General features: G+C 40.7%; 3 protein-coding genes across 4 annotated transcripts in view; 2 read left to right on the top strand and 1 right to left on the bottom strand.

Moving 5' to 3' along the window:
• ZMYND12 (zinc finger MYND-type containing 12) overlaps window positions 1-5178 on the bottom strand; it is a 28863-nt gene extending 23685 nt beyond the window's left edge. Inside the window, exon 1 of the mRNA XM_045859474.1 lies at window positions 4883-5178. Within this exon, the coding sequence (XP_045715430.1) occupies window positions 4883-4992 (110 nt within the window). The 5' untranslated portion in view covers window positions 4993-5178. The remainder of the gene's footprint in view (window positions 1-4882) is intronic.
• Window positions 5179-5362: 184 nt separating this feature from the next.
• PPCS (phosphopantothenoylcysteine synthetase) lies at window positions 5363-9544 on the top strand. 2 transcript variants are annotated; one of them, XM_045859477.1, is made up of 3 exons: window positions 5363-5491; window positions 6235-6338; window positions 8244-9544. In XM_045859477.1, exons 2-3 carry the CDS (start codon window positions 6246-6248, stop codon window positions 8565-8567), a joined length of 417 nt encoding a protein of 138 aa, XP_045715433.1. In that variant the 5' UTR covers window positions 5363-5491; window positions 6235-6245; the 3' UTR covers window positions 8568-9544. The 2 variants fall into 2 exon arrangements, with proteins under 2 accessions (XP_045715433.1, XP_045715432.1); XM_045859476.1 differs by lacking the exon at window positions 5363-5491 and adding an exon at window positions 5502-6063.
• Window positions 9545-14804: 5260 nt separating this feature from the next.
• Window positions 14805-22404, top strand: part of CCDC30 (coiled-coil domain containing 30) — a 100301-nt gene continuing 92701 nt past the window's right edge. Inside the window, exon 1 of the mRNA XM_045860021.1 lies at window positions 14805-15408. The gene's annotated coding sequence lies outside the window, so the exon portion shown is untranslated. The remainder of the gene's footprint in view (window positions 15409-22404) is intronic.

Genomic DNA, 22404 nt, shown 5'->3' on the forward strand with positions numbered 1-22404 from the left:
GTAGCAATGTTCCCACTTTCATTTCTGATTTTAGTAATCTGAGTCTTCTTGGTCAATCTAGATGTGTCAATTTTTTTAAAGGATGAACTTTTGGTTTGGTTGACTCTATTGTTTTCCTATACTCTATTTCACTTTTTTATGCCTAATCTTTACTATCTCCCTCCATCTGTTAGTTTTGGGTTGAGTTTGCTTTTCTTTTTCTAGCTTCTTAAAGTGGAAGGCTAGGTTATTGATTGGAGATCTTCATTCTTTTTTAATGTGTGTTACAGCTATAGATTTCCCTCTGAGTACTACTTCCATCACATCCTGTAAGTTTTACTATGTTGTGTTGTTTTCTTTTCATCTCAAAGCGTTTCCCAATTTCTCTTGTGATTTCTTTTTAACCTATTGGTTATTTAAGAGTGTGTTATTTCCATACATTTGTACATTTCCCCAATTTCCTTTTCATCAATGACTAGTTTCATTCCACTGTGGATGAAGAACATACTTTGTATGATTTCAATCCTTACAAATTTGAGTCTTGTTTTTACACTCTAACATATAGTCTATCCTAGATAATGTTCCATGTGAACTTGAGAAGAATGTGCATTCTGCTGTTGTTGGATGGTGTTCTGCAGATGTCTGTTAGGTCTAGTTAGTTTATAGTGTTGTTCAAGTCTTACATTTTCTGGCTGATCTTTGGACCAGTTGTTCCATTCATTATTGAAAGTGGGATACTGAAAATTTCAACTATTATTACTCAATTGTTTATTTCTCTCTTCAATTATGACAGTTATTGTTTCATGTATTTTTGTCATATTCACATTTTTTAAAAAATTGAGGTAAAGTTGACACACAATTGCTTCAGGTATTTTAAGACTTGCCGAATGCATATAATCATGGGTTTTGCATTTCTACTGATTATTACACATTTTTACTTAAATGTGAAAAAGTTAACTGTTTGGTCCCAATTATACATATTCCAAAATAGGTAACAATAATCTAGAGCAGGGGTCAGCAAAATTTTCTGTAAAGGGCCAGACAGTAAATATTTTAGTCTTTGAGAACTACATGGTCTCTGCTGCAACTATTCAACTCTGCTCTTGTAACACAAAAGTGGTCATAGACTATAATTACATAGCACCCTCTCTCCTTTCTCCCTCCTGGGCCAACAGAAATACAATAAAGTATTTTCTTTATAAACTGGAACTGCCATCATAATAATGACATAAAGCCTTTTTTAAGGTTTTTTTTATAGACTATTATTGTAAACAAATCAATAGAAGCACTCCATAGTCAGGATATAAAAACAGCTGAATTCCACAGGGTATTTATTAAATAGGAGTTTGTTGAATAATTGTGTGAGCAGTAAAAGCATTAGCTTACTTAGCCACTTGAACTTTTGCTCCACTGAGAGCATTTGACATATCCTGCCTTTCTAAATAAAGTGAGCTTCATTTATATATTTCTGACCTCTCTCCCTATTCATCTGTCTCATCCCCCAACACAGGGCCATACATAAAAAAGGAGTTGAAAAATATATTTTCAATCAGTGCTCACAATCAAGGAGCTGGTGAGCCAAACATGTTTTGTTTGGCCATTATCATGTTTTTAAACTGAATGTGAATACCTTTAGGCAGGGCATTACTTCTCCAGTCCACCACAGATCCTACTGCTTCCTGCTATTGAATACCACTTCATTGTTTGTCTTCTCTTCCTGGCCAATGAAGCCATTTTAATTTGTGCCCCATATGCTAAATAAAAGGAAACATTTTTGCAGATTACTCTTATCTCTATGCTATGAGTTGCTAATCTATAATACCTGTATGTAAAGTTTCGCTATATACTTTAATAAAATTCCTTTTTAAAAATGTGTTCTACTCCCTAGAAACAATATAAAAAGATATGTACAAGATTACACATAGTATGTAAATTAAATGGATTTATAGGAAAAGAATATTAGAAAATTCACCAAAATATCAGGTTATTAATCTCTGTGGGATTACATATTTTTCTTCTTTAATTTTTGTATTTTCAAGTTTTCTGCAATGAGCATAAATTACATTTACACCCAGGAAAAATTCTTCTGCCAAAACAAAAACTTTCACAAATTCAACTTGACTGTCCTTTCTGGTCTTTAAATTTAGGATGAGGAAAAATAAATAAGTAAATACTATGTGCCAACTTGGTCCTAGGCCCAGTGCTAGATGCTTTACATTCAACCATGAAAATGCTGTGAGGAAAGGGGTGGTAAAACACCCATTTTTAACTATAGAAACTCAGTTTTATTTTATAGAAAAATCTTGAAATCTCCAGGGCACAGTGATATAGAAATCTGGAGAAAGGAAGGGGGGAAAAGAATGGAAGTCTTTAAGAAGAACTAAAAGCAAGGAAAAAAACAAAAGAAGATAATGAAAGATAAAGGCATAGGAAATGATCATTTATTGATTCATACATTCATCAAATATTTAGTTTCAACTATTTCAAGACACTTTGCTGGACATTGTGGGGCATTCAATGATGGGCCTGAAACTGATCAAAAGATAGCATACATATGACAGTCCTTCTACACACATTTCACATCATAGCCTGTTGTAATGGAGCATAATAAAATTGTAGTGATGTGTTTGTGAAGAAATAAAATAAAGGAAAATAAAAGTTGTCTGTTAGGTACAAAGTAACTTCAAAATGAGTTGACAGGAAGAAGTAATTACTTCTGGCCAGAGAGATAAAGGGGGACAGCGAAGAGGTGCACAGATGGAGAAGAGGTGGATGCTTATATTAGGCAATGGGATACTTAGAGCTGTTTCCTAGTCATCTCTCCCAAGTGGACTGAAGGTCCCTCAAACTGTGTCCCCAACACAATCTGTCATCCGCCACCTCCTCTGTGTTCCTTTCCCCAATAGGTTTATTATCCATTCAGAAGTTCATTTATTCAACAAATGATCACTGAGTGCCCAGTATGTGTGGGTACTCGGTCTAGTAAAAGGCGCAGATATTAAACAAGTAAACAAAAAAATATAAAAGGAAAAGTGAAGAAAATGTGAGAGAGAAAAAAATGAGAGTATTTAGATTGAGTTTCCTACAAAACCTCTTTGAAGAAATAACATTTCTGAGAACTCAAGGATGAAAGGGAACTAGGAAGATTCATGGATGAAGGGGAGGTTCCCAGCAGAGAGCAAAGAAACTGAGAAAGAAAAGGACTTGTCGAATTAGTTCTAAAAAAAAAGTCTCTGCAACATCAAGGAAAAGGGGGTGAGTGTGGTGGGAAACGAAGGAAGAGAGTTAACCAGGACTTTGCGGTTTGTCACAAATTCTGAATTGCATTCTAAATGCAATAAAGTTACAGCACCCTAAACACAGATGCCACCCTTTCCCTCCTGGGGCATACAGCCTAGTGAGGAATACAAACCATCAGACGACTGATTTAAAACCACGTGATGAGTGTTGGGGTAGGGGTCATCTAGAACGCTGTGAGAACAAGGAGGATGAACACCTAATTCAGCCTGAGGGAGGAACCACTGCCACCACTTCTCAGTCAAGTATGCAGCCTCTAGTGTCCACCTTCCAATCAGTCAGGATCTTCCACGCTGCTTCCTGTCACCCTAACACAAAGGAGAGCATGCCAAAACCATCTGTGACTTTCCGGAGGGTAAATTCCAAACACTTTGAGTTCATGGCACTGTTTGGCCCTAACCTTGATCTTCTTGGGTTAAACTCCTACTACTTATCTATCACAATGATTTTCAAACTTTTTTGTACTAAACTCATAGTATGAAATACATTTTACCAGTACAAACACACATATCCACATTAAAAAAAAAAAAACCACTAAAAGCTTCAAGAGACAATTAAAGTAAGATTGCTCTGATCATTTTTATTCTATTATTTTATTAAAATACTGGTTCTTATTCAAGATCTGCTAAAGGGTCCTGGCCTGCAATTTAAAAATCAGAGACTGCCCCCTCCATTACTACCTTCTCTACCCAGCTCTCAATAAGCTCTGTTCTTTCACTCTTCACCCAGGCAGTCCTGGATGTCAGGAGTGCCCTACCCTTCCTTCTTCATTGTCCATTCACCTAGCAATTTCCTACTCAATTTTCAAGACTCCACTCACATGTTACTTCTTCAGAGAACCTTTCCCCTAATCACTATGCTTCCCTGGGAGTAGCACGCCCTGAGAGAAAGCACTTGTCATGGAGAGTGCGTTGTAATGACTTTTATTTTTAACAAGCTCATCTGCTCCGACCTAGGTTTCTGGAAGTCCGCAACCTAGCTGTTTTATCTCAGGTTCCAAATAGGGTCTAATCTAAAGCCAAGGCCATGGGATGTTACACTGAATAAACGAAAACTGATCTCATCCAGTACGATCTTCCCAAAACCCTTACCGTCTTGGCTGTGCACGAAACAGTCTTCTTTGTATTCCTTAAACACATCGAAGTCTTTCCTCCCTCAGAGGCTTACTGTGCCACTCTTTCTCCCAGCCATTTCTATGGCAGACTGCTCCTCCTTTACTTTCAGATCAGTAGCTTACTCTCAGAGAGGCAGTCTGCCCAATCTCCCATCGCATTTCCTTTGTCTTTATGACATTTATCACTCTCTGAAACTATACTGTTTTCCGTGTGCATTTTTTTAACGCATCTGTCGCAGTCTAGTATGGCTCTTTGAGGGACAGACAGGTCTGCTGAGTTTCCTCAAAGACTTCAGCACCTAGAACAGTGCATAACGTAGAGCAGGCACGCAACAAAATATCCGCTGATGAATGACTGAGTAAAAGAGGACGAAAACGATGCACCAGAAGTCTTAGGGACCTGTCTTGAAACCTGCTAACGAGAACCTAGGCCCAGACCGGTGATTGGGAGAGAAGGAGTTGAGGCGCCTCGGTGCCACATTTCAGGCCTACCAGTAATAAGTGACTGTGCAGGCTGTGCACATCCGTTCAGCTGGAGCTTCGCACACCTCACAGTAGAGCCGGCGCCCCTTGGGCACAGCCAGTGGATAGATCACGTTCATGTTGCAGCCAGCGGTGTCAGACTCCAGGACGGTTGCCTGGCGACGATGCGCCTGATGCCAGTGTCACGAGATCACCACTGGGCAATGGCATTCGCAGCATTTCAAGGGCGAGGGCGTGGCTTGACAAACATCTGAAGTCTGTGGGTTTTCACATTCAAGTCCCAACCCAAGTACACACACACACACATACACACACACATTTGCACACGTCCCAACCCAAAGGTTAAATGGCTGAGTAATCTAACTCCAGTGTAATCTGCAGAAAGATTTATACGGTAGCCGGTAAGAGTCAAGCAAGAGTACTTCTTTGCCCAGAGTAGGAAACAGCAAACATGATCCTTCCAGATGTCTGCCCCAGTGACTCGCGTCCGCTCGCTCTCAATTTCGCCGGGCTGTGAGGCAAAACCAGCATGCATTTTCAGAAGTGGAGAAATCCGGAGCTGCCACCTAGCCTAGGATAGCGATCCTCCCCCTCCCACTGCGGCGGCGCACTTACCAGGTGGGCAGGAGAAGGGAGGAGGCTGCCCGAGAGCGTGCGCAGGCGCGGGTGAGCCCTGGGACTCATGGCGGAAGCGGACCTAGTCACCGAGTTCCCCCAACCCGACGGTGCTGCGCGCTGTGCCGAGGTTATGGCTCGTTTCGCCTCCAAGCTGCGCACGCAGGGAAAACGGGTAGTGTTAGTAACGTCCGGCGGCACCAAAGTCCCGCTGGAAGCTCGGCCAGTGCGCTTCCTGGACAACTTCAGCAGCGGGCGGCGCGGTGCAACCTCGGCCGAGGCCTTCCTGGCTGCAGGCTACGGGGTTCTCTTCCTCCACCGCGCTCGCTCTGCCTTCCCCTTTGCCCACCGCTTCCCTCCCCAAACCTGGCTGTCAGCTCTGCGGCCCTCCAGCCCAGCCACTTCGGGCTTCCTGAGACTGGAAGTCGAGGAGAAGGCACTTCCCGGCTTTGCTGCGGCTCTGCGGAGCTACCAGGAGGCTGCGGCTGCGGGCACCTTCCTGGCGGTGGAGTTCACCACTTTGGCGGACTATTTGCATCTGCTGCAGGCTGCGGCCCAGGCGCTCAATCCGCTAGGTGTGTGCCGTAGGAGTCCATCGGCTGCCCGGAGGCAGAGCCTTTCTCCCCACACACTTACCCCTTACACCCTCATTACCCGCCCGAGTCTCACAGCAGGGCAACCTGAGTTGAAAAGGAGCTGATCCCATACACCTCTCCGATTTATTACACCCTGTGCTTCTCTTGCAGGCCCTTCTGCGATGTTTTACCTGGCTGCGGCCGTGTCAGATTTCTATGTTCCTGTCTCTGAAATGCCTGAACACAAGATCCAGTCATCTGGGGGCCCACTGCAGGTGATGGGCGCTTTTGTTCTAGAGATCTGGTCCGCTCTAACCAATCTTGGGTTAATTCCCTCATGATCTGCATATGGCCTTTCTGCATTTCATGTGTTCTAGGCACTAGGGATACAGAGATGAGTAAGACACAGGCCTCGCTCAAGGACTTGCCAGTTTAGTGAAGGAACTGGACACAGGCATAATTACAATGGAGTGATAAACATTCTAGTAGAGGTACTGACAAAGTGAAGTCAGAGCATGGGGTGACTGAATCTTGGGGAAGGCAAGGAAGGCTTTCTGGAAGTGACTTGAACTGAGTTTTTAAAAACGTGCAGGCACTGGCTGGTGCGGCTCAGTGGAGTGAGTGTAGGCCTGCCAACTGAAAGGTCACCAGTTCGTTTCTGGTCAGGGCAATACACATTGATGATTCTGTCCCTCTCTTTTTCCCTCTATTCCCCTCTCTCTAAAAATAAATAAATAAAATCTTAAAAAAAAAAAAAAAAAAGGATGGGCAGAGGCTATACCAGGCAAAGTGGAGAAGGTCGTCCTACACAGAGTATGCAGTTGGAGTTTGGGAAAGGGCAGTGACTATGAACCGAAGTTGGTTGATAAGACTGGAGAGCAGGGAGAGTGGTGGGAATGGAGGGCAGAAGAGACAGCTTACTTCACAGAAGACTTTCTATCCCTTTTTAAGGAGCCTGGGCATTTTATCCTGTGGAGCCAAGGGGAACATAAGTAGGAGAATGAAATGAAGTTGTTTTTCGTTTTTATTTTTTTTAGAACATTCTGGCATCAGTATTAAAGGTGAATTAGATGGAGAGAGAGGTGTGTGTTGGTTAGGCGAGGGGTTTTGCTATAGTTTAAGGAAGAGGTATGGTGAGTGCAGTGGTGTGGCTGAGATGTGAGGTGATCTGGCTTCCTGTAACCTGAGGGAGTTGTTAGTGATTTATTGGGTGATACAAATAGAATTTAAATAGGAAAGACTCCACCTGTGGGACAGTTATTGGCTTTGTTGGTTAGTTCTTTTGTTTCCTCAGCAAATATTTATTAAGCACCTACTATATGCCAGGAAATATTATAGGACCCAGAGGTAACATACTGTGCCTTTGTGTTGCTCATATTCTGCAGAAGAGACAATAAGTTAAATGCATACTATGTTATGTAGTGATAAATGCTAAGGAGAAAAATTAAGTGGAGAATGGGTATATGGTCCCTACCACACTTTCTAGATTTTTGAAGGGAAAACCTGATGATAAGTGATTTCATGCTATTTAAATTCTGGGAGCTTTAGTTTATCTTGCATTTATTAATTGTACTTTGGAAGTACACAAAACAACTCAACATTCCCTTTAGAAGTGATTGAGAATGGTATAGTGGGGTTTTGATCAAATGCAAATAAAGAAAATCAGTTCTAAGTGCTAAGATGTGCTAAAAGTGACAATTTTTAAATGGAATCGAATAGCCATTCTACCTGTGCAAAAAATATTTTAAGCTGAGAGTCTTAAAAACCTAACTTTATTTGAGCTTCTGCCAAAGTAACTTTGGCATGAATAAATTATTTGTATGTATTTATTTAAGGGTTTGGCTTAAAAACTAAAGGGAGGTATTTGAGAAAGTGTAATGTTTTTCTTTGGAGCTGTAGTAATAGTTCTGAGGGTGGCAGAGCAAAGCTGATTCATAAGACATGGTTTGCCCAAGAATATGTATGAAGACTTGAAATTAGGCATTCTTACAAACCTTACGGAGCCAAAGCTTTTAGCTAAGCATTTGCTACACTTTGAAAAGTTTAACAATGAGAAATTGAACTTAAATTGCTGTAGCCAGAATCTGAGCCCCTGCTTCCTTAGTTTCCCACAAGATTGACCTGGTAGGTAGTGACCTTTGTTTGCTTATTAAGCTTTTTTTTTTCCACCCCCAACACAGATAACAATGAAGATGGTGCCAAAAATGCTTTCTCCTTTGGTTAAAGACTGGGCTCCCAAAGCATTTGTAATTTCCTTTAAGTTGGAGACTGACCCCTCCATTGTAATTGATCGTGCACGGAATGCTTTGGAAATTTATCGACATCAAGTGGTGGTGGCTAATATCCTTGAGTCACGACGGTCCTTTGTGGTTATTATAACCAAAGACTCAGAAACTAAGTTATTGCTATCAGAGGAAGAAATAGAAAAAGGCATGGAGATAGAAGAGAAGATAGTGGATAATCTTCAATCTCGACACACAGCTTTTATACAAGACAACAACTGAAGGATAAAAAAATCACAGAACCAAAAATTGTTCAGTAGACCAGGGCTCTTACAGATGGTGAGAACTAGAATAAACCCTTTGCTTTCCTAAAGACAGAAAATGAAGGGAAAAAAACAGTGAGTGGTGTGCAGGCAAATATTGTTTGCTATTTGCCTTTCAAAGGTCATTTCATACTCATTAAAAATGAAAGCAAAAGCAAAGCAGTTATGACCTACCCACCTGACACATTTGCCTGAATGTCATCTTGATATTGAACACAAACATGAGCTGTTTCTCACCCTTAAAAAAGAGCTTACTGGGAACTCTACTCCTTAAAATATATATGGGGCCTGAGTATCAACCATCTTCATACTATAAAATGGATTATGGATTCATGAAGGCCATGCTTTGAAGATAAATAGTTGTTAACACCTACCATGTGGTAGGCCTTGATAATTATGAGGATTAAAAAAATGAATAAACATTTTAGTTTGGGAAATAGATATATAAAAAAATTAAGTGCAATAAAGTGTGTGCCCAAAAGTTGTCACAATGGAAAGAATTTTGTTCTTTGGAGATTTATCAAAGATGGGAGTAGGAGAGAAGAACACCTCCCTGAAGACAGATTGCCTGGGGAATGATGAGCTCACTACTACTTTACTTTTTGCTGTCTTGTCCTAAATTCACTCCAAGTCTGAATGAACAATTTACCTTTCCAATATTTTAGGACTGCTCTTTAGGGAAACAACCTGGGCTTCCACCACGAGCCAGGCGGGGGCCAATTGCTAATCTCTATCCTGAGGGAAGCATTAGTGTGGTAAAGAGCATGGACTTTGGAGTTGTCTTAGGTTTGTGACATCTCCAGCTGTACCACCTATTAGCTCTATCAACTTCGACACCTGACTTAATTTCAGCTTCCTCATCTTTAAAATGGGGATAATCTCTGGAAATCAATGCCATTTGTTGTAATGATTAAATAAAACTGAAGATAAAGCATTTGTCTGGTGCCTGCACGTAATTCACACTCAATAGATGATTGTAATTCTTGTTTTCTTCACTTAGAAAGGCAAAGTTAGGCTGTTGCCCTGCTCCATCTTTGAATCCTTGAGAAGTTTTGAAACCAGAAAATTCTTTGTTCGTGCTGTCTGTCACCACCAGAACCAAGAAGCAGAGACAGGGATTGAATCTCTATGGGCACTTTATTCAGACGGCCAGTCATCTGAGAAGACAGTGGGTTATTTACCCTGACAAACAGTTTTACATTTCCTTTCAAGCCAGCCTTTTTTATAAGGAGGAAGAAGTGTAAGTAAGGGATTTGGAATTCAGGAAAGAGGTTAATCAAATAAAAGCTGCAGTCCAGCAATTTTTCTGACAACCTTTCATTTGTTGACATGATTTTCTACCTGTGTCCTGTGTCCTGGGCTGCAGGATTTCTCTACCTGAAATGAAGTGGCTCAGATACCATCTTGATTGTTTAATGATCTCTTTGGGAGCACAAAGGTCAAATTGCTTATGGTCTGGAGTCAGGGTAGCCAATACCTTCAGTTCCTGAAACAGTAGCTTTTCACATGCATTAACTACTAAGCTTATTAACTATTACCTAAAACTAAAGTTTCCCAACTCTTGAGTTCTCCCACCAGTTTTCAAAGCTCTCACAGTCCTGAGCTTTGGGTTAGGAGTGCACAAGAAATGTAGTCCACAAAAATCCCCTAAATCAATGGTCCATAGCACAATTTGAAAAACTATCTTTAATAACTAGTTAGAAGCAGATACTCAACACAAATATTTGATTTAAAATGTGATTTATGATGTTCCACAAAGTAAGGCGGGAAGGGTAGCCCAATGTGTCTGACTGATAACAGAGATACAATAAAATTTAGTTGAAAAGATTTGAAGGGAAGTAGCAAAGATGCAGACTTCCAGTCAAGGTGGCAGCTTGGGCAGACATGGCTCACCTCTATGCACGACATCAAAATTACAACTAAAATATAGAACAGCCAGCACTCAGAAAAGTCAGAAATAGAGTTGAATGGGAGTCTGACAACTACAGAATTAAAGAAACCACATCCATCCAGACTGTTAGGAGGGGCACAGGTACTGATCAGCTGGTCCCAAAATTCAGGAGGGATATCTTGGGAGTGAGGAGTCCCACACCCCACTAGCCCAGGTTTCCAATGCCAGGAAGATAAGTCCCCACAGCTTCTGTTTGCAAAAACCAGTGGGGATTAAGTTGGTGGAAGAAACTTCTGGAGCCCCAAGCAGTTTCTGTTAAAGAGCCCATACATGGGCTCACCTACTCAGAATCACTCCCTCTGAGATCCAGCACGGATAGCAGCTTGAAAGTAGCATTCAGAAAGGAAGTGAAGTGTCTGGCATCAAGAAGCAGAGGCCACTGTCCCTTTTCTGAACCTTCCCCCAACAGAGCCAGCAGGCGGGTGCCGTAGCTGAGATTCCATCATCTGGCTAACACTCTTTGCCCCACCCTAGAGATCCCCTGAGACTCCATCCCACCCAACGTACAGGCACATCTAAGCTATTAACAGTGATTTTTCCATATGAATGGCTAGTCTTGGCTCATGCTTCACAACTTCCTAAATCCTATCAAATGAGCAACAGTTGGCCTCAGTGAGCCCCCAGCCCCTGGACCTCTTACTGAGTGGCCACAGACCTGGCACTAGCAGCAGCCAGCCTAGATTCACAGCTTGGCTTCACCTGGCAATCTCCAAGCCCAGCACAAGTAGCAGCCACCTCAGATTGTTTTATTAGCTCAGGCAGGGTGGCCCTGGGGAAAATACAGGTAGGGGCTGACCTTGGCCTGTACCACCTGGGAAACCCCAGAGCCTGCACACCCAGTGAACAGCTGCAGACCACATCTGAGCACCACCACCCTGCCCCTGCACAGATGATCCTCCACAGAGGGCAGAGGTTGGTGGTCAGTGGTCACAGCCAGTCCTTGCAGCTTACTGGCCTGAGTAAATCCCTCCTATTGACCTGCCAACAGCAATCATGGCTCAACCACAAAAGGAGGTGTACTCAGCCCATATGAAGGGTGCACCTCATGTACCCAGCTTGGGTGATAGGGGAAGCTGTACCAATGGACCCTACAGGATACCTACTACGTTAGGCCATGCTACCAAGACAGGAAGTCATAGCAGCTCTACCTAATACATAGAAACAAACACAGGGAGGCTGCCAAAATGAGGAGACAAAGAAACATGGCCCAAATGAAAGGATAGATCAAAACTCCAGAAAAGGAACCAAACATAAATGGAAATAAACAATCTATCAGATGCAGAGGTCAAAACACTGATTAAAAGGATGCTCAAGGAATTTAGTGAGGACCTCAACAGCATAAAAAAGATCCAGTAAGAAACAACAGATACACTAATTGAAATAAAGAACAATTTACAGGGAAACAACAGTAGAGTGGATGAAGCTGAGAATCAAATCAATGATTTGGAACAGAAGGAAGCAAAAAATAACCAATCAGAACAATAAGAGAAAAGAAAGAAAACAAGGATAGTATAAGCAGCTTCTGGGACAACTTCAAGAGAGCCTACATTTACATCATAGGGGTGCCAGAAGGAGAAGAGAAAGAGCAAGAAATTGAAAGTCTATTTGAAAAAATAATGAAAGGAAGCCTCCCTAATTTGGTGAAGGAAATAGACTTGACAGTCCAGGTGGCACAGAGAGTCAAAAAATAGGATGAATTCAAAGATGCCCACTCCAAGACACATCATAATTAAAATGTCAAAAGTTAAAGAGAGAATCTTAAAAGCAGCAAGAGAAAGACAGTTAGTTACCTACAGGTGAGTTCCCCTGAGACTGTCAGCTGATTTCTCAAAAGAAACTTTGCGGGCTAGAAGGGACTGGCAAGAAATATTGAAAGTCATGAAAAGCAGGGACCTACAGCCAAGATTGTTCTACCCAACAAAGATACCATTTAGAATCAAAGGGCAGATAAAGAGCTTCCCAGACCAAAACAAACAAAAACTAAAGGAGTTCATCATCACCAAGCCATTATTACGTGAAGTATTAAAGGGTCTTATTTAAGAAAAAGAAGATCAAAACTATAAACAATAAAATTACAATAAATATAAATCTATCAACAATTGAATCTAAAACAACAAACTAAGCAAACAAGAAGAACAGAGATAGACTCATGGATACAGTGAGCTTTTGATGATTGCCAGATAGGAGGTGGGGTTGGGAAATGGGTGAAGAGGTGTGGGAATTAAGAAGTACAAATTGGTAGTTACAGAATAGCCATGGGGATGTAAGATACAATATAGGAGATCAAGTAGCCAAAGAACTTACATGCATGACCCATGGACATGAACAATGGTGGGGGTATTGCCTGAGGGAGCAGAGGGTGCTTCGTGAAGGGGGGCAAAGGGAGAAAAATCAGGACAACAGTAATAGCATAATCAATAAAATATAATTTTAAAAAAGAATTACAGGATGCACTGAAATCAGGAAGTGTGACCTAGAGCAAAGGAAACATAACTGCAGTAATCATAATCAGAACTTTCTGGAGGCAGCAACCCCAATGAACAAAAAATTTAAATTAACTGTAAGACCAATGGGCAAAACCTCAAAAGCAGCAGGCTCTGGCAGCAGTGGCTGCAGTACTGAAGGGATAGGAAGTAAAAGGTTGATTTTCTTCCCTACACCTAGCTGTATGTGGATGATGGCTGTCATTATCTTTGAATATACTATGTGGATAAGTAGAATTAAAACTAGAAGTGATCAGCTGTCAGAGGGGAGGGTGTAGGAGTACTGGGTGAATGAGGTGAGAGGATTAAGCAAAAAATGAAAAACCAAAACAACAATAAAGAAAAACAGGTGATTACCAGAAGTGCAAGGGGATAGGAGGAAGTAGGAGAAGGTAAAGGAGGGATAAATGGTGATGGAAGGAGACTTGGAGTGCTAAACACACAATGCAACATACAAATGATGTATTATAGAATTGTATCTCTGAAACATAATTTTATTAACCAATGTCACCCCAATAAATTTAATTTTTAAAAACTGGAAGTAATTTCAATGTTTTTTAATCATAATTATTACTTCCCTTGGGAACCATTTCCTATCATGTTTTGTTATCTTGAAACAACCACCATTTTCCAAATGGAATTATGTAAAGTGCTTTGCAACTCTGTTTAGTTTCCATTCTGAGCACTTAAACAGTATCTACACATAATGAAATTCCAAGTGTGCTTTTTTTTGTTTTTGTTTTTTTAAAACAGTAAATGGAAGTGAGCAAAGGAAGATAATAAGATAGGAACATAAGACAATCAGCAAATGAGAAAGAATTTGATTTAGATCGGGAGAACCAAGCAATGTTTCCCTGAGGAAATGACACTTGAACTAATACGCAGGAGTTGAGTGTTTTTGAGGTGATGGTGGTGAGCATTTTAGATGAGAGAAAAAAACTTAAAAGGTCTGTGGTGCCAGAAGTAGAGGTTGAAGCCGTTCTAGAAAGTAGGGGATAAAATCCATCCAGATAGTGCATGTAGAACTGGCAGAGCTTTGGAATGGATCTTACGTGAAACTAGAGGAATACTAAGAAATGTTAAGTATGTGTTTGGGTTACCAGAAAAGCAAGCCCCCCCGGACATGAGTAAAATCGAACTTTGATGAACTAACTAGAATCTTGCAATAAAAGTATTTAAATAAAGATGGAATAGACTGAGCTTATGTTTTGTGTCATTTATAAACTCGTATTTTGTACTACACAGGTGGAGAAATGGATCACCTAAACCGAATTTCAGGGTTTAGGACTTTTTAGGGATAATTTTAATCAAGCCCTCTTTCTTCATTTTTACAGTAATAGGTCAGGTCCAAAATGTGATTCGTTTTAGGTGCCCCAGGTGGTTATTTACAGATCCAGACCTAAAATTCGTAATTCCCTTTTAAGAATAAAATTACTTCTAGAAAAATAAATCCAAAGTTATTATACCAGGGCTCTAGATAAGACCTGGTGAGAAGCTATTTGAGAACTATAAATGCCTGGTGATAAAAAGTATCCTGTAAGTTGCAAACTAACGCCCTGACATTACCATGGTTACTATAAAGCCTAATGCGCTAGACCCCGTTCCTGCTGGAAAAGTCCCGCCCCACAGTACAAAGGCCAATGGTGTGCCTGGTAACGATGGCGTCTGCAAGCCCCTGAGCCAATGGGACGCGTCGTTTCTATGGTTCCCGCCGGAAGAACGCCTTGGCGTCTCTGCGACTCGAGTGGTTGCTATGACTCCCTGGGCTCTATAGGCACCTGCAGCTTGCCGTGGAGCGGCGTAGGAGCAAAGCGACCTGGGACCCTCACCGTACTTTTTAGAAGACGATTTGTGGCCTGCTTCCTGCGGTACCCGTCTCAGCTCCTAGGAGGAAAGCGTCTCTTCTCCGCGCTTTTTTCGCCATTCCAGGCCTTTACCGCTTCTCTCCCCAGAATGGCTCGAAACTACGGGGGAAAGCTTCTGCCCTAGCGCGGCCTTTCTAGCCACGGGCTGGAGTGATTCTGCCAGAAGGATTCGCCCGTTTCTGGGACCCAGAGCCACAGGCATTTCGAACTAGGCTGCAGCTCTTATTTAGACAGGGCTTAGAACACTCCCAGTTAGGCGTTTGCTTTGTTTTGTTTTGTTTTGTTTTGTCCTCATTTTACTGACGAAGACTCACCCTTGCACAAACGACTGGGTCTGAAGCCCCCGGCCATTAACCAAGTCACGGAGCCACGGCTTTCCCCGGCTGTGAACAAAGAACTGCCGTTTTCTGCTTTGTTGCCCTGTGTTCGTCATGCAGAACCTCACGTAATTCCCGTTGAAGTTTGGAGGCCTTTTGAAGTCTCAGCATCAGACGTCATCAAGTCAGTTAACCTTCTGCCTTCCACTTTCATCACCCTGAGCGCCAGTTTCCTCATCCTGCTTCTTCCACAACCATTTTCACACTTTCTTATCCACGCTGCACCTTAATGTCCATTCGCCTCCGCCACCTCTCTCATCTACAGACCCCCCTTCCCCACCCCCCATTTTTCTGCTACAGTGCTTTGGGTTGCTAAGTATTTCACATTCTCCAGCCCCAGAATCGTTTGAAATATTTTTCTATGTTTCTCTGCACTATGGCAAGTTTTCTCTCTTAGGGGAAATACAGGCTAGAATGGGAAAGTGCACATTGGTCAATACAAGCCTAAATTACTATAAGGGGCCTAGTGTGTTTTGGAAACGAAGGGGGGGGGGATCAAAGTGAAGTTTGGATCCATCTCAGGCTTATATAAAGACATACTGTTCCTTGCTTAAGTGAATGCTTCTTTAGGCATACATTTTAGTGATGTATTCGTGTATGAAAAGATCATTCAAAATGATCATGTAACAAACAGGATTCCAACCCTAAGCGCATTTGAAGCCAGCACCTTGATGTGATAGAATTTTTGGAAAGAATATGCTCGAAACAGTTCTTGTGCTTTTTCTTCATGTGAGTTTCTTGATCAGAAAACATGCTTTGTGATGTGAACCAAGAAGCAAAAACCAATGAGGGGTGATTGAAAACAAGTATTTGTGGCAAGAGGGCAGACAAATGTAATCCTAGAAAGACTGGAACAGAGGGCCTTAAAAATAGAATAAGATTTATTTATATCTAACCCAGTTTTACTTTATCTTGGAAAACTTTATTTGTTTTAAAGTATGTGTTCCTTATCTAATCTTTCTACTTCATTGGTATTCAGGTTAAAATGTAAACCTATTGGGAAGATAGACAAAGTGTACATTTTTAGCAAGTATTTTGGGGCTACGATGGTATGGATATTTTTATTTCTCAGGTCAATTATAGCAGTTATATGTGATATTTCATGCTTGATGCCAGGTCAGATTTCTAAATACTGCAAAATTCCGCTTTCTCTTGGATAGTAGATTGGAAAAGAAAAATAAGTTGTGAAGCTTTTTCAGGGTTTGTTGTTTTTTGGTTTTTTGTTGTTTTGTTTTGCTTTAAATGGGAACTGGATAAATTTTAACTCTTGAAAAAAGGGGCTGTTAGATGCTATATATATTTTTTTTAACTTGCCCAAAGTCATTCAACTGGCATGTTAGAGACTATATTGTAAGGAGCTTTCCTTTCCTCTCCCTATATGTATATACTGAACAAACATCGTTATGGCCATGTTAACACCTGGCCAGGGCACGTGTGTACATTTGGGTTTTTTTTTAAGAGAAAAGAAGGAAGGGATGGAGAAAGAGAGGGAGAGAAACATCGGTGCGAGAGAGAAATATTGATCGGTTGCTTCTCATACATGCCCTGATGGGGGACCGAAACTGCAACCCAGGCATGTGCCCTGACTGAGAATCAAACCCATGACCTTATGCTTTGCTGGAAGACACCCAACCAACTGAGCCACACCTGTCAGGACTCGTGTGTACATTTTTACATAGTTATAAATAGTACATTATGCCTTTCTTTGTCACTTAATTTTATATTTTAAGCATTTAAACATTGATATATTGTTTTTAACTTTTAAAAATTACTTTTCTCATTTGAGGAATAAAAAGGAAGAAACTATTATGTATTTAAAATGTAAGTTTTAAATTATATTTATATATATTATTTATTTATATAAATAAATAATAATTTATATAAATATTTATATATTTAAATTATATTAAGAAAAAAGAAAGAAAAAAGAAGGGTTAGGGTGAATAACTTGACTGAGTATTTCAGGGCTTTTTAAAGAAAGATTTGATTGATTGATTGTTAAAGGAGGGGGAGGGAGGGAGAAAGAGAGGGAGACAAACATCATTGTGTGAGAGAAACATTGATCGACCGGCTGCCTCTTGCATGCCCCAGCTGGGGACCTGGCCCACAACCCAGGCACATTCCCTAAACAGGAATTGAACTGGTGACATTTTGGTTTGTGGAACAATGCCCAGACCACTGAGTCAGACCAGTCAGGGCAATGTATTTAAGCTTTTGTGGCCATGCTGTTTACTTTGTTCTCTAGTGTCACTCAAAGACCATTGGATCCAAACCTCATGCTTTGCTCAAAGCTAGGTGATGTGCTGTAGCACGAGGTGTGGTCCTGGCCCCTGGAAGACACCTGCTATACAGGAAAAATAAGAACAAGTAGGAATAACTCTTCCTGATTCTCCTTGACCTCTTCTCACTTAAAATTCTTTGTGTCTTTCTCAGTTTGCCTGGACAGCTTTACCACCTTATTCTTCACATCTGGAAGTTTCTGAAGGCACCAAAACATTATGGGATGTGCTTCTTTCCAAAGAGTGGACTTCTAATATATTTAAAGAGCATTTTATTCATTATCTACTTTATAGAGAATAATATGTTTGCATACTTTTTGTGGGCAATTTAGGCACAGTTTAAATTTCAGAGCATTTATAATTCAAAGACTAGAAATATATGACCTCAAGATATGATTTTTTAGAATTTTCAATTTACTCAACCATTAGGTCTCAATAAATATTAGTTCTGGGATGTCATAGCAGAACAGGCAGTGGGACTCAAATATTCAAAGTCATGGAAATATAGGCAGTGTTATGGGGATCAATATGTATACTGTATGAAGAGTTCATTTCAAGGTGTGGCAGAAGATAAGACTAGAGAGACAGGCAGGAACAGATTTTGAAGACTCTCTGGTGCCAGGCTAAGGGGTATGAACTCTTCCTGAAAGCAATGGGAATGTTAAACAGCAAGTGATTTGCATTCAGAAAGATCGGTCTGAGAGCTCTGTGGAATACAGACTGGATGGGTACCAGCCTGGCAGCAGGGAAATCAGTTAAGGATGCTATTGCACTAAACTGGGCAAATAGTAAGGAAAGCCTGAATTAAGACAGCAACTGCAGACATGAGAGGAGGAATTAGAAAATGATAAAGAGGTAGAATCTACAAATTCAGAGGTGGTGCATCAGAGTGATATAAATAAGGAGGGATCAAGGATGACTCCCAGTTTTCTGGCTTGGAAAACCATATATATATTAGACAGAAAGAGAGAGAACTATCAATTTGTTGTTCCCCTTATTTATGCATTCATTGGTTGATTCTTGTATGTGCCCTTACCAGGGATTGAACCTGCAACCTTGGAGTATTGGGACGATGTTCTAACCAACTGAGCTACAGGGACAGGGCCTTGGGAAACTGTATATATTTTCAAAGATTTTATTTATTTATTTTTAGAGAGAGGGAAAGGGAAGGAGAAAGACAGGGAGAGAAACATCAATGTGTGGGAGACACATGGATCAGTTGCCTGTTGCACGCCCCCAGCTGGGGACCAGGCCTGCAACTCAGGCATGTGCTCTGACCTGGAACTGAACCGGCAGCATTTCAGTTTTCAGGCCAGCACTCAATCTACTGAGCAACACCGCCCTGGCAAGAAACTATAGTAATGGTTATTTTATTAACTGTGGAATACGGATACAGGAACAGGTGTAAGAGAGGAGCAGATTGTTCAAACTGAGCTGTTCACAGGACAATGGATATACATTGGACTTAAACAATAGACTCATTTTATATTGCATTTCTAGCCTACACCCTCTTTCTGGAATGTGTACCTCTCCACAAATCCTTGCTTTGGTGGCTGTATTTGTACTACTACTACTTCTAATCCACTCCAGCCACAATTGATTGAATGGGGATTATACAACTAACTTCAGAGAGGGGGGCACAATTCACTGGGTGAGCAACAAATAATTGTCTCCTTTTCACAAATTTGAACTAAAAGAATGGAAATGACTTAATCTGAAAAGTAGCATACATTTAGGATCTGAATGTCTGTTTGCACTACTGCTGATGAGCAAGCAGAGGAAGTCCAGCCATGTAGAGAAGCAATTTAATATGGGCTGATTCACAGAGAAACCCAGAGATGATGCCCTCACAGGTCAAGGTGGACTAGTAATGGCTGTCCAGTTCCATGTCCAGTTCCAATACAGCCATGTTTAGTTTGCAGCATGTGCCCTTGTATCTTATTCTTTTAGTACCCTCCTTTAGTAGTTGGGATTGATTGGCTGTGAGATTCAGAAAGCTCAAAGTAATAATGCTTTTGAAAAGGTAGAAATTTATTTCTCTCACATAAAAAGTCAAGAAGAAAGCAGTCCAGAACTGATAGGGCAGCATCTTGAAATAGTCAGAGACTCAGATTTCTTCTCTCATGATAATATATCATCCTAATGGCTGACATCACAGGGCATGTGGCTTCTACCTCATGGTGTCCAGGATGGCCGCTCAGACTTAGCTAATTTGTCTGCAATTCAGCCAGTAGAAAGGAGGAAAGAGTGAGAAAGAGGGCGTTCTGATCCTTTAAGTATACTTCCTAGAGGTGTCACACAATTCCATTTACATCTGATAGCTCAGAACTTAGTTACAAGGCTTTATCTAACATTAAGGTAGGCAGCTGTGTGACTGGTCAAAAAATTAGATGTCTTACTTCTGTGGAAAAGGGGGTGAATTCTACACTTATGAAGTGGTTAAAATGGTAAATTTTAGGTTTCATTTATTTAACACACACACACACACACACACACACGAAAGAGCAGGAAGTACAGAAGGTGGTGGACAAAGTGGGACGTTTGCAGTTTAGGAGTGCAGGATTTCAACAGTGGTTCAGATTATGACAAGGGCTCAGATGTAGCTATGGGGACAGGTGACTAAGCAGAATGGAGACTAAAGATCACTGACTTTGGGAGTGTGCACTAGTCTAGGAGCTTGGATACATCATACACTTGGATGTTGATCTGCAGCCTACACTGTCCTCCTGACCCACAAGCCCCCTCTTTTTACATTCCTGCTCACCTCCAATACCTTCAGATCTCCCAGAAGCCAGGGATCCAAAGGTATTCTTAATATCCCCAGCGCCCTTTTCCTTTCAGCTTCCTCTAAGACCGTCCTACTTCCCTCTATAATATGGAGGGAGGAATTATGCAGCTCTCTGGGGGCAAGCAACCCACAGTACAAGGCTTTAATAATTCTAGCAACTCACAATCTCATCTGTTTCTCACAACTTGTATTAACACTTTCACATGTTTGCTTCCAGTCTTTGTGTGTCAGGTTTTCAAATACTTGTAATTCTTTAACATTCTTATCATTATAATATGAGCATTTTTCCATATTAGCAAATAGGCCTCATAGGATACTATATACTCCTGGTATCTTTGGCAATATGATACCCAGGACTCAAACCACAAGTAACTGAATAGTGCTCAGAGACCTTGGAGGGAGGAGGGGGATATACGCGGGGACTGGAGGATGGGGGTGGGATAGGGAAAAGCATGAGAAGATTTTTAGCTGTAAGTCATGGGGAAGACACAGAGGTACGAAGATTCGGATATGGCTCCGTTTTTCTTTCAGTGTGAAAATCAGATGATAATTAAAATTCTATATGTTTTCCACAAAATTGTTGATGGAAATCATAGAAAATAATGACTCTGGAAGACTTAGAAAGAAAGAAGAAAAATAATAAAGATCTATTTTTGCTGTTAAAAAAGCAAAACAATATATTGGGTTGGCCAGAAAGCTTGTTTGTTTCTTTGTAAGATGGATCTACTTGTGCTTAAGTGTCTTTAACTTTGTTTGAAACAATTTTGTTGGATTGTATTATAACAGCTGTCATATCAGCATGCATTAAAAAACAAAACAAAATCAGTGAATTTTTGTGTAGCCATTTTAATATTGAAGATGGAATGAGCAACATTTTTGGCATATTATGCTTTATTATTTCAAGAAAGATAAAAATGCAATTGAAATGTAAAACAAGATTTGCACAGTGTATGGAGAAGGTGCGTGACTGATTGAATGTGTCAAAGGTGGTTTGCAAAGTTTCGTGCTGAAGATTTTTCACTGGACAATACTCCACGGTCAAGTAGACCCACTGAAGTTGATGGTGATCAAATCGAGACATTAACTGAGAAGAGTCAACATTATACCATGCAGGAGATAGATGACATACTCAAAATATCCAAATCACTAAAGTTATTGGTGAAAATAAAAAATGTCTTTTATTGTACAGAAAAAACTAAACAGGCCTTGGCCAACCCAATAATTATGTGGACTGGTTGCACTATAATAATAATTACACTTATCACTACAATTAAGGTAAATCAACTTGGTTAGCAGTTGTGTTTGAGTATAACAGCAAGTCTTAATGCATAATGGTCCTAGTAATGCAATATCACTTCTCAGTCTCATGCTCAATCAGTGGATACTCATCTTTTACCCACTGTGTAGTAGCATGACTACTTTCAACTTAAAAAATTTAAAGACAATATTGATGGCAGGCTTAGTGTTAGGAGTTTTAGAAGTAAGCTGCATGACTTAAAAGTCATTCAAGAATGGTAAGACCTATTCTGCAAGCTAAATAGTTCATTGATAGTATAGAATTAGTGGGCTCTGTGGCTTCCGGAGGAGTCCTTTTATTTCCAAATATTCACTAGAGGGAACAAAGGCTTTGGAATTGATAACATTGCAAGGGGCCTTTGGGAGATTTGCAGATTAATAAATGGCAAACCTCAGAACTGGGCAGTCAGAAAAGCTTGTATTTTTAAAAACACTCTCATACATTTGCATTCTATGTGTCATGTCATTTTTTTATTTTAGAAGATACACAGCTGTTCAAGGCTTTGATTTTCTTGTGTGTTGTTAGCTCTTTCATGTAAGTGCTCTTTACAACTGGATAACACAACAGTTATGCATACAAGGGTGGGCAAAAGTGGTTTATAGTTGTGTGTACATGAAGCACAGAATTCTTCTCTATTTATTAAATATCATATTATTTGTTATTATTAACCTACCTTTGCCCAACCCTGTTTATACATATCAGAGCATGCCCAGCTCATATAGTGTGTGTACATACACACATGCCTCTCTCTTCTAT

The sequence above is a fragment of the Phyllostomus hastatus genome, unplaced genomic scaffold (genome assembly GCF_019186645.2).
Source record: "Phyllostomus hastatus isolate PE091 unplaced genomic scaffold, TTU_PhHast_1.1 phas_scaffold_182, whole genome shotgun sequence".
Lineage (NCBI taxonomy): Eukaryota > Metazoa > Chordata > Mammalia > Chiroptera > Phyllostomidae > Phyllostomus > Phyllostomus hastatus.